This window comes from Berkeleyomyces rouxiae (assembly GCF_048999995.1).
Source record: "Berkeleyomyces rouxiae strain 22BRR77 chromosome Unknown BrBRR77_ptg000011l, whole genome shotgun sequence".
NCBI lineage: Eukaryota > Fungi > Ascomycota > Sordariomycetes > Microascales > Ceratocystidaceae > Berkeleyomyces > Berkeleyomyces rouxiae.
In genome coordinates, this window is record NW_027396501.1 from 421,557 (window position 1) to 434,259 (window position 12,703).

Genomic DNA, 12,703 nt, shown 5'->3' on the forward strand with positions numbered 1-12,703 from the left:
TATGTGCACGGATGTTGCTCCACTTTTATTGTACAGGGGTCATAGGGCTGGTTGCCCTGGTGGGGCGCACACAACTGGATTGTCGAACGCCTATAAAGCAGAGCCAGTTCCCCCATCTTTAGTTTAGATTTTCTTCTTCCTTTTCTTTCTTTTCTTCCCTATGTTAAAGATAATAAACAGCATTTGGTCATAACTATGAGATTCTCTCATACTTAGTGAAACCCGTCACATATTATCTTTAACATCTTCTTGAGTTTTCTCACGATCCCCTGGAGTTACGGGATCCGTTCAAGAAGTTTTATATACAGTTTTCATCCCTCTATTTGGATATGTTCCTATCCCTGTTCTACCTGTTTGTTTTTATCCTATTTGGGCAAGTGCAATCTTATGCCATGTTGAGCCCTAGGACCCCCAGTTTTCCGCCTTTCCTCCCCGCCACGTTGCCACCCCAGGTCGCCACCATGCCCCAGCAGACCGAAGTCAACCCGCAGCCTGATGTTACCACGTTCCAGTTGTTACAGTCAGTGCATCAGCTGTTATCGAGCCAACAATGTTCCCCCTCTCCCACACACAATATCTCATGGCCCCAGTGGGATGGTCAGCCCTCTTCGTTCAAGCGTTTCTTCAATCAACTGAAGCTTAGAGCCCGGATCAGCCATCGCCACCGCCTCACTCCCAGCGAAATATGTTTCGAAATCTTTATGAGTATTCCCCAAAGCCAGCAGCCACGTTTGGATCTTTGGCTCGATCAAGGGGAAGCTCACGACTGGGACTGGGAGAAGCTTTTAGAACACATCAACGACCAGTTCACCGACAAGCAAGCTGTGATGAAGGCAGGTCAGAAGTTGATGACCATGAGAATGGGAGAAGCGCAGACTTTCAACGCGTTTCTGCAAGACTACGAATATTCGCTGAGCGCCTGTGGAGGTTGGCATTGGCCCGACAGATGCAAGATCCTATTCATAGATGCGGCCCTCAACGACACATTACAGTACCACCTCACTCCGAAGAAGTTACCCGACGACGATTACAACAAGTGGGTGACGAAAGTACGGACTATAGCTGGAAGAGTTGAGTGCTTGCCGCAATACGAAGCAAGATATAGAGAAGGATCTAGCAGCACGTGGTATGTGCAACAGCCAGTCGACCAAGAGGAGTTCCCGATCCCTGAAGCCGCGGAAGAATCGACAGACGAAGAAGACACCGAAGACGGACCCGAAGTACAGGTCCGGAAAGTACAGTTTCAGCAGAAGTCAGAAGTAGCAGCGTTGATCTCCCAGTTGGAGACCGCTGCCAAGATTATAGAAAAGAAGAGCCAGCAGAAGTTTGCTGAACCCCCGAAGCCACGAGCGCCATGGAGAGCGCAATCTGATATCGAAAAGGCACGACTACGACAAGCCTGTTTCCGTTGTTTAGAGCAGGGCCATCGTTCGTTTAGGTGCCCGAAGTTTCGCCCAGCAGAATCGCCCGCAGAAGTACATGCAACGACAACCCCGGAGAACCACAGTATCGACAAGAAGGTTACCAGGAGAGAATCCCCCACGAAGGACCGGCATGAACCTATTTCGCCACGAAAGACAAAGATTACGGATGCCCCCAAACAAGCGATTTCCCAGATGCATTCGTCCCCGTTCCTGATCGAAGCTTTTATCGACAACTCCTTCTACTGTGACGCCTTGTTCGATAGCGGATGCCTAGTAACGTCAGCCTTCAACGAATCGTTGGTGAAAAAGAAAGGCTTGCAACGGATGCCGATAACGAAGCGTGAGCTACGGTTAGCCGAGAATGACGAAAAGAAGAGATGGATTTCGGAAATTGCCTTTTGTGAGCTCGACATCGACGGACGCAAAGAAACAGTCTATGGTTACGTTATCCCCAATCTAGCTTACGACATGATTTTGGGAAAGCCATGGATGGAGCGCAACGATGTCGTTTATTTGGCCAAGGAACGAGTTATTCGTCTAGGTTCCGGAGCTGACGCCCTTATGGTTCGAGAGAAAGGTTGGCTCGACGCGCATGTTCCAGGCGCAAAGGCAAACATGGTTATGGCCTCTGTTTTCGCCGCTGAGATTCGCCATAGCAAGAAAAAGAAGGAAGAGATCCAGGTTTTCGCCGCCACGATCCACGACATCAACAAGGCTCTTGAAGTTAAGCGTCGCATGACCCTAGGAGAGATTACCGAGCAGCTTCCCGAAGAACTGAAGCACCTCGGCCACGTGTTTTTAGACGATGAGAAACGAGATTTGCCGCCCAACCGCCCCGGTATCGACCACGCTATCAAGTTAACCAAGGACAACAACGGCAAAGAGAAAGAAGTCCCGTGGGGCCCGCTGTACGGTATGTCTCGAGATGAACTCTTGGTCCTGCGTAAAACACTTTCGGATCACTTGGACAAGAATTGGATCCGAGCCAGCAGTTCGCCCGGTGGTGCGCCAGTCCTGTTTGTACGAAAGCCCGGGGGTGGCCTACGATTCTGTGTCGACTACCGTGGTATCAACGCCATCACGGAGAAAGACCGCTACCCCCTGCCCCTCATTAGCGAGACGCTGCGTTCGTTAGCCAAGGCCCGTTACTTCACCAAGGTTGACGTCCGCGCTGCGTTTCACAAGATTCGTGTCAAAGAGGGCGATGAATGGAAGACGGCTTTCCGGACAAGATTTGGACTATACGAGTGGCTTGTTACGCCTTTTGGACTTACTGGAGCACCAGCGACCTTCCAAAGATACATCAACAGCACTCTGCGTGAACATTTGGACGATTTCTGTTCCGCCTACCTCGACGATGTGTTGATTTATACCGATGGTAGTCGCAAGGAGCACATGGAAAAGGTCGAGCTCGTGCTGAAGAAGTTGGGAGATGCGGGTCTGTGTTTGGACCTTAACAAGTGCGAGTTCGCAGTTACGGAAACGAAGTATTTGGGTTTCATCATTCAGGCCGGCCAAGGAGTCAAGGTTGACCCAGCGAAGGTTGCCGCTATACGAGAATGGGTTCCGCCGACCAACGTCAAAGGGGTCCGCAGTTTTATCGGATTCGCCAATTTTTATCGTCAGTTCATCGACTCGTTTAGCGAAGTGGCGGCCCCTTTGGTCAGTTTAACGAAGAAGGGTGTCCCGTGGAAATGGGGCCAAGCCGAAGAGAGCGCGTTCGAGACGCTCAAGAATTTGTTCATCACGGCACCAGTTTTAGCAATGTGGGACGAAGACCGAACGACGGTGGTGGAGTGCGACTGCTCTGGTTGGGCACTTGGAGGCACTCTATCCCAGGTTGATGATGACGGCAAGTTGCGTCCGGTTGCGTTTTTCTCCAAGAAGTTGAGTCCTGCCGAAGTTAACTACGAGATTCATGACAAGGAGCTTTTGGCAGTGGTTAAGTGCCTTGAGGAATGGCGAGGCGAACTTAAGAGTTTGGGAGCGCCTTTCAAGATTTTGTCCGACCACAAGAACCTACAGTATTTCATGACGACTCGCAAACTTTCGGAGCGCCAGGTTCGGTGGTCGCAGATGCTTTCGGAGTTCGATTTTAAGCTGGAGTTTCGGTCAGGCAGCAAGAGTGGAAAGCCCGACGCCCTCAGTCGACGACAGCAAGATGTTCCGCAAGGCGAAGATGACGACCGCCTGAAGTCTCGGATCATGAAGCTCATCAAGGACCAATGGATTCCCCACACAGCAACGGTGCCTGTGGCAGCTGGTGACATCGCAGAAAGCCCCGACAATGTCCCGGACGGATCACGACTGTTTGTGCAACCGCACCTCCAAGAGCTTTGGGACCAAGCGAAGGACCACGACTCGGATATGCAGGAAATGTACCAAGCTTTGGCAGCAGGCGAACGAAGTTTTCCCCCGTCGCTGACCAAGAAGATAACGATATCCATAGCCGAGTGCGAATTCGACCAACGTGGAGCACTGTTATATCGCCACAAGTTGTTTGTTCCAGAATGGGAACCCCTACGGACGGCACTGATTCAGAAGACGCACGACTCACACATCACAGGCCACCCCGGACGCGACGGCACGCTTGCCATTCTGTCCCGCGAGTTTTTCTGGCCAGGTATATCGCGAGATGTGAGACGTTTTTGTGCGAACTGCAATGTTTGTGGGCGGTCGAAAGTGTGGCGCGAGCGTAAGAAGGGATTACTGTTGCCGCTTCCGATCCCGCAGCGACCCCACTCGGAGCTGGGTATAGACTTCATGACTGAGCTCCCCGCGAAGAAATCGGGAGATCCCCGCTACCTGATGGTGATTGTTGACCGTCTAACGGGAGGTGTTGCCTTGGAAGCCATGAACACGATGAAGGCCGAACAATGTGCAGAGAGTTTTCTGCAGTGTTACTGGAAGCACCATGGTTTCCCGCGCGCGCTGGTCTCTGATCGAGGCACTAACTGGACGAGCGAGTTTTGGACTCATCTTTGCAAGCTTACTGGTATCGAACAACGGTTGTCGACAGGTTTCCACCCACAGACTGACGGCGCAACGGAACGGATGAATCAAGAAGTTTTGACATACTTGCGATCGTTCATCACCTATTCGCAGTATGATTGGCCAGACTTGCTCCCCTCGGCCATGTTGGCGATCAACAACCGGAATACCTCGATGGGAATGAGTCCGTTTTTCCTGACGCACGGTTATCACGTCAGCCCAATCGAGCAAGTTACAGCAGAAGAGTCCGTTCCGCGAAGGCTAGAACACCGAGACGCCGAGAAGTTCATTCAGAGACTCCACGAAGGCTGGGAGCTAGCACAGGCAGCCATGGCAGCGCGACAACAGGACATGGAAGATCAGGCCAACCGATCGAGAGGCCCCCAGGTTCGGTTCGAAGTCGGAGACACCGTGTGGCTAAAGCTCAAGAATATTTCGACGCCGCAGCTATCAAAGAAGCTTTCCTGGACGAACGCGATGTACAAAGTCAGGAAGATTGTCTCTCCCCACGTTGTTGAGTTGGACGTGCCGACAAATGTTCACCCGAGATTCCACGTCGATTTGCTCAAGCCCGCCAGCCAGAACCCGTTCCCGTCGCAAGAAACGGACGACACGCAACCGCCGCCAATTGAAGAAAACGAATACGGCGAACCCGAGTACCTTGTTGAACGAATCCTGAGAAGCCGCCAGAGACGCGTTGGAAGAGGCTACCGCAGAGAAGTTCTTGTCAAATGGGCCGGATACGCAGAGCCAGATTGGAGACCGCGCGTTGATTTCGAGGACACCGAAGCGCTTGAGATGTTTGAAGCCGAGTTTGGAACAGAAGACGATGTGGGCGTACCAGAAGCTGACGCCCGGACAGGCCCCCGCACACGGACGAGAGGAGGGGGGTAATGTTACGGGTCGTGGACCCGATGTTGGATCATCTTTGGGCTGATCCATGTTGACCCACTTTTTGTGTGATTTGAAGTTGGGTCCACTTTCGGGTTAGGGTTTGTGGACCCACTTTTAGTCGACCAGGGTGCGACCCACTTTTTGTGTCACAAGGGTCGGGACCCACTTTTATGTGCACGGATGTTGCTCCACTTTTATTGTACAGGGGTCATAGGGCTGGTTGCCCTGGTGGGGCGCACACAACTGGATTGTCGAACGCCTATAAAGCAGAGCCAGTTCCCCCATCTTTAGTTTAGATTTTCTTCTTCCTTTTCTTTCTTTTCTTCCCTATGTTAAAGATAATAAACAGCATTTGGTCATAACTATGAGATTCTCTCATACTTAGTGAAACCCGTCACACACTCAACTAATTGATCTTATAACACACGGAAGGGAATAAACAATCACAGGAACACTGAGGTAACGAAGACGACAGAAGGTACTGATGCAATGAAGGCTATCAAGAAACAAGTGATAATTAAAGATATAGTACTAAAGAAGAAGGTACTATCGAAGAAGTGATACTATAAACTAGTATACAAAGAAGAATGGCAAAAGGGGTGTATGTGATTGTTAAGCTTGGGGAGCAAGAGTTAACCTGATCACACAGGGCAGAAGGCAACGCTATTTAAGGCGTTGCAGATTCTGACAACAGAGATCTTCCCAAGCTAGAACCAAATCACAGATAACCGAAAGTGGGGACATACGTAACTCAACGTTACCAGACGCTACTATCAAACCGGATGTTAGTTCACGAGATAAACCAACACGGCAGCAGCAGAACTGAAAATCCCTCAAGACACCCAGGCAACGATATGTCGCGTTACAGCGATATCGGCCTAACAGGTGTGGGCCCCACGCTCAAACGCTGTTGACACAAAAGGAACGAGAATAGCAGTCAACTCAGAATAAGCTGCATCAACTGCAGAGTACCGAGTTACCTAATAGCGATGATCTATAGTGTGCAAGCCGGCCACACCCGAGTAGATAAACCGGAGTGACACCTCAAGGTTACACAGACCACCAAGTGGTATAACCGTATCATCATACGTCCTTGGAACATTAGCGTGACACAACGGAAGCGGGGTAAGGTGCCAGGCATAACCCTATGCAATGGCAATGGCAAGAATGGCTATTCATGACAGTATGCTCCTTTTAAATGACTGATTTCCACAGCAGTACTAAGATCGCCACATCCTAGACTAGAATCAAGTCGGAGAATTCGCAAAAGGAAGCCGGGCATCTAGGGACACGGAAGTCCACCGGGCTTTGCAGAATCGGAACAGAAGGAATAAGCCAACCATACGGGTCTAGACACAGCATGACTCCGCAGGCAAGAATTGTAGATCTCGATGCACCAACAACATCGTGACGTATAGGGGATCAACGGAATCCCTAGCATGAAAGCTTGTACATCTGATCAACATAAAACAAGGCCTTGAAGTGCAACGACAACTTCGTAAGGGCCTCGTGTCCACAGACAAGAGGAAGGTAAAAAAGAATGGGAATAACGAAAGGCAACCTCATCAACCGAGGGGCAGCACCAAGGATCTTAAGTGGGAATAAGTTGAGAACGCAGCTCAGTACCCGCAAAGGCAAAGGTTTTTCAACCTTGTTGTCCTCCCTAGTTATGGCATTGGTCATAGAAGTAAGAGCCAGGCCTGTAGGTTATAACAAACAACAATCGCTCAGTTCCATAGCCCATAAATCTGTTGCCTGCAAGATGCAGAAGGTCCCCTGAGAACTACCAAGTTCTGGTAACAAGTGTACACCAGAGTGGCTACTCAGTTGGCACAATCATCAATCGCCGCGACATAATCGCCTCCACAATAGCTAAGAACCCCCTGGGACATGGTTCGATGGATGTAAACGAACACGATTCCGGTTGTGGGAGAATAGACTAACATGTGTAATGGGGACTCATCATCGATCGGGTAATTGGTATATGACAACAGACAGCATGGAAACAAAGACGTGCAGGATCCGTAAAGAGTATTGGTGAAAGGGGAAAACAAGAAATTGGTAAAGTCAGCTTGTCAAACTTGGCAGTATTTCAGCACAAGATACAAGACTGGCCTGCACCACCATAGGCAGGACTTCGAAGAGGGACATCGTGTTTCTTTTAACGAGAAGAAAAACAACAAGATATTGTCCAAAAGAGAGAGGCAGAGAGTAGGCCCAAGTGAAGACACAAAGAGGTCGCAGAAAGGAGACATAGAGTAGTCGCAAGTAGACGTAACAGAGTCGAAGAAAGTAACAGGCAAGAGAGCTGTCCAAAGTAGAGGACACAGAACATGTCACAAGAAGTAGACGTATAGTGGTCGTAAGTAGACACAACAACAGCCGAAAGAAAATAGTCCGAACAGTGGCCTAACGCATTAGACACAACTGTGGCACGAAGACTAGACATAACTGTCAAGAAGTGGGACAGAAGCGAGCTGTTAACAAAGCGAGTAGACAGCAACTGTCAATACCCAGACAGACACGGGCTGTCAGCAAAGCGAGTAGATATAAACTATCAATACCCGGACAGACACGAGCTGTCGGCAATTATAACCCAGCAGGGGTCAAACGCAAGCACCATAGTGGTCAAAGAAGAGACACAAAAAAAGCAGTCGCCGATGGACACACGGTGTCACAAGGAAGAGGCATTAAGAGGTGTCAACCCAAAGAACAGACACGAGCTGTTCGTAGAACCAACGAGCTCAGCAAAGAACAGACACTAGCTGCTGATATCATATAAATAGACCCAACAGGAGTCAAAACAATTAGGCAAGACAAAGGCCAAGAAATACAGACACAGAGGTCTAAAAACAGACATAAACTGTCCAAGAAATCCCACAAGAACTCAATAACATGCTTTGGCACAATGGCAGGTGTGTGAGTAAACTCAACAACAACACTTTATACACTCAGGTACCATGTTGTAACTCAAAGTAATCTGGGAGTTGGCAACATCATTGCTGCAAGCCAAAAGGTGCATAGCTGGTAGACATGGCTTTCTGGAAACCCCCGTTCAGATGTGGCAAGTTGTAACGACTGGTTGATGCGGGACCAAATGAACAGCTTATAAAATAAGGTAGTTGACCGCCCGTAAATCAACAGAAGATCGTACACTGCCTGGTTCCCGAGGACAAAGAATCGGAGAAGCCAACACTGAAGAAGTAGGGGCAATGAAGCCACGTGTGAGCATGCCATCCAGGTTTTGCTTGACAAGTTGCAAATTTAGATGTGCATCATCAGACGGAAGAGTATTGATATGTTCGGCAGTCGAGACAAGATTAACAGCATGACCTGCGTCTTGACAAGAGGTGGTTGAAGGTACACCATCCCGCAAGAACACCGGACGCAAATCATAATAACTGTCCGAACTGCATTCGGGATATCGCTTGTGCACTTGTTCTAGCCGTAGGTCATCCTGATCAACAGGATCGAGAACCTGCTCAGCGGTAGTGCGGTGAGCCCGCCGGTTCTCATTGCTTGCAGTGGAACGCAAAGCTTGAGACGACATTAGCCTAGAGGAACAAAGTGCTTCAACGAAATTAAAGGAGCTGGGACAGAGACAGTGCCATCAACTGACTGTCCACAGAAGAAGAGAAGTAGATTGAGAAATGGAATCAACTAAGAACCAGAAAGAGCCGAGTTATGACTAGCGGACGAAGAAGGTTGTGTAACAACAGCAGCGCTAGTATGATCATAGGAAGACGGGATATCGGCCGTAGTCGAGAGCCGGAACGAAAAGAAGAATAAGGTGTGCTAAAGAATAACAAAGAGTTGGAAGAATGTGTGAGTCTTTAAATGAAGCTTAACAAAATATTACGGATAGGGCCCAAGGAAACCATTAGGGTTCTAGAAAGCCAACGACTCAGGACAATGATAGGTTCCAGAGGTGGACAGTCAGGCCTGCGCGGATATACGGCCGGGAGGAGAGGATAGAACTCTCTAGGTCGTATGGTCGGTTTGAGGTAAAGAGGCACACTCAACTAATTGATCTTATAACACACGGAAGGGAATAAACAATCACAGGAACACTGAGGTAACGAAGACGACAGAAGGTACTGATGCAATGAAGGCTATCAAGAAACAAGTGATAATTAAAGATATAGTACTAAAGAAGAAGGTACTATCGAAGAAGTGATACTATAAACTAGTATACAAAGAAGAATGGCAAAAGGGGTGTATGTGATTGTTAAGCTTGGGGAGCAAGAGTTAACCTGATCACACAGGGCAGAAGGCAACGCTATTTAAGGCGTTGCAGATTCTGACAACAGAGATCTTCCCAAGCTAGAACCAAATCACAGATAACCGAAAGTGGGGACATACGTAACTCAACGTTACCAGACGCTACTATCAAACCGGATGTTAGTTCACGAGATAAACCAACACGGCAGCAGCAGAACTGAAAATCCCTCAAGACACCCAGGCAACGATATGTCGCGTTACAGCGATATCGGCCTAACAGGTGTGGGCCCCACGCTCAAACGCTGTTGACACAAAAGGAACGAGAATAGCAGTCAACTCAGAATAAGCTGCATCAACTGCAGAGTACCGAGTTACCTAATAGCGATGATCTATAGTGTGCAAGCCGGCCACACCCGAGTAGATAAACCGGAGTGACACCTCAAGGTTACACAGACCACCAAGTGGTATAACCGTATCATCATACGTCCTTGGAACATTAGCGTGACACAACGGAAGCGGGGTAAGGTGCCAGGCATAACCCTATGCAATGGCAATGGCAAGAATGGCTATTCATGACAAAAACGGGCGGAAACAACACTATCTATATACGCGCGGTAGAGGTATGACGCGTACCCTTGACAACGACGGTGTGCACACGGGTTTGGCAGGCGGTGAGTAACGGCGGTGTGCAAGGCGGTGTGGACGGCGGTGTAAACAGCGGTGAGGGCGGAGCCTGAGCCTACCTCGATCCATAGATCGTTACATAAATCAGGACGTCGTCAATATACGCGGAGCAGAAGTCGTCCAAATATTCTTGCAGGGTTGAATTGATATACCGTTGAAAGGTTGCAGGGGCTCCGGTGAGTCCAAAAGGCGTCACCAGCCATTCAAAAAGTCCAAAACGTGTGCGGAAGGCCGTTTTCCATTCATCTCCCTCTTTTATGCGAATCTTGTGGAAAGCGGCACGAACATCGACCTTTGTGAAGTACTTCGCCTTAGACAACGCTCGTAGTGTCTCACTGATCAAAGGAAGCGGGTATCGGTCTTTTTTAGTAATGGCGTTAATGCCGCGGTAGTCAACGCAAAAGCGCAACCCTCCTCCAGGCTTACGTACGAAAAGAACAGGCGCGCCGCCGGGAGAGCTGCTGGCTCGAATCCAATTCCTGTCCAGATGGTCCGAGAGGGTTTTCCGTAAGACTAACAGCTCGTCGCGGGACATGCTGTACAAGGGACCCCACGGGACTTCGTTCTCTCGCCCTTGTTTGTCTTTCGTCAGGTTGATAGCGTGGTCTATTCCGGGGCGGTTCGGGGGTTGGTCGTCCTTTTCGTCGTCTAAAAACACTTCTGCCAAGTGTTTGAGTTCGCTAGGCAGTCGTTTGTCGATCTCTTGTAGGGTAACACGAGGTTTTACTTGCAATGCCTTGTTGATGTCTTCGATGGTGGCAGCAAAAACCTCTATGTCTTCATTCTTTTTCTTGCTGCGCCGGATTTCTGCAGCAAAGACGGATGCCATCACCATGCTCGCTTTTGTGGTTGTTATATGGGCGTCGAGCCATCCTTTTTCTCTCACAACTTGGGCATCTTCTTCGCTTCCGAGGCGTATGACTCGTTCTTTCGCCAGGTAGACAACGTCATTCCTTTCCATCCAGGGTTTTCCCAAAATCATGTCGTATGCTAGGTTCGGGATGACGTACCCGAAAATTCTTTCTGTCCGGCCGTCAATATCTAGATCGCAGAACGCCATCTCTGAGATCCATCTTTTTTTTTCGTCGTTTTCGGCTAACTTGAGTTCCCGTCTTCTTATCGGGATGCGCTGGAGCCCTTTCTTTCTCACCAAAGTCTCGTTGAACGCCGATGTTACAAGGCATCCACTGTCAAATAAAGCATCACAGTAAAAGGAATTGTTAATAAATGCTTCAATTAGGAACGGAGTGGAGTGTAAATCTTTAAATACATCGAGCGGAACATCGCAATTGTTGGGGCTCTTCTTCTTATGACCCTGGGGGCGACTTTTCCCAGAGTCTACTCTTTTTCCTCGTCGTCGGAAAGGTCATCGGCCACATCATCCATCGATTCGGGGGCTTGTTGGATTGTCGTGCGGTTCACTCTTGCGGGCGCACGGGCCGGGGCAAACTTGGGGCATTCGAAGGATCGGTGGCCCTTGGCAAGACAGCGGAAACAAGCGTTGCTGGATCTAGCGGTTTCTATCTCCGCCGGGGTTCTCCAAGGGGCGCGGGACTTTCGGGGGCGTTGTCCATATGTCATGAATAGCCATTCTTGCCATTGCCATTGCATAGGGTTATGCCTGGCACCTTACCCCGCTTCCGTTGTGTCACGCTAATGTTCCAAGGACGTATGATGATACGGTTATACCACTTGGTGGTCTGTGTAACCTTGAGGTGTCACTCCGGTTTATCTACTCGGGTGTGGCCGGCTTGCACACTATAGATCATCGCTATTAGGTAACTCGGTACTCTGCAGTTGATGCAGCTTATTCTGAGTTGACTGCTATTCTCGTTCCTTTTGTGTCAACAGCGTTTGAGCGTGGGGCCCACACCTGTTAGGCCGATATCGCTGTAACGCGACATATCGTTGCCTGGGTGTCTTGAGGGATTTTCAGTTCTGCTGCTGCCGTGTTGGTTTATCTCGTGAACTAACATCCGGTTTGATAGTAGCGTCTGGTAACGTTGAGTTACGTATGTCCCCACTTTCGGTTATCTGTGATTTGGTTCTAGCTTGGGAAGATCTCTGTTGTCAGAATCTGCAACGCCTTAAATAGCGTTGCCTTCTGCCCTGTGTGATCAGGTTAACTCTTGCTCCCCAAGCTTAACAATCACATACACCCCTTTTGCCATTCTTCTTTGTATACTAGTTTATAGTATCACTTCTTCGATAGTACCTTCTTCTTTAGTACTATATCTTTAATTATCACTTGTTTCTTGATAGCCTTCATTGCATCAGTACCTTCTGTCGTCTTCGTTACCTCAGTGTTCCTGTGATTGTTTATTCCCTTCCGTGTGTTATAAGATCAATTAGTTGAGTGTGCCTCTTTACCTCAAACCGACCATACGACCTAGAGAGTTCTATCCTCTCCTCCCGGCCGTATATCCGCGCAGGCCTGACTGTCCACCTCTGGAACCTATCATTGTCCTGAGTCGTTGGCTTTCTAGAAC

General features: G+C 49.2%; 1 protein-coding gene across 1 annotated transcript; it reads left to right on the forward strand.

Moving 5' to 3' along the window:
* Nucleotides 1-461: 461 nt before the first annotated feature.
* BROUX77_007175 (uncharacterized protein) lies at nucleotides 462-5,309 on the forward strand (the record flags this gene model as incomplete). Its single annotated transcript, XM_073752241.1, has 1 exon — nucleotides 462-5,309. The coding sequence occupies one exon, from the start codon at nucleotides 462-464 to the stop codon at nucleotides 5,307-5,309; it is 4,848 nt and encodes a 1,615-aa protein (XP_073602586.1).
* Nucleotides 5,310-12,703: the final 7,394 nt, after the last annotated feature.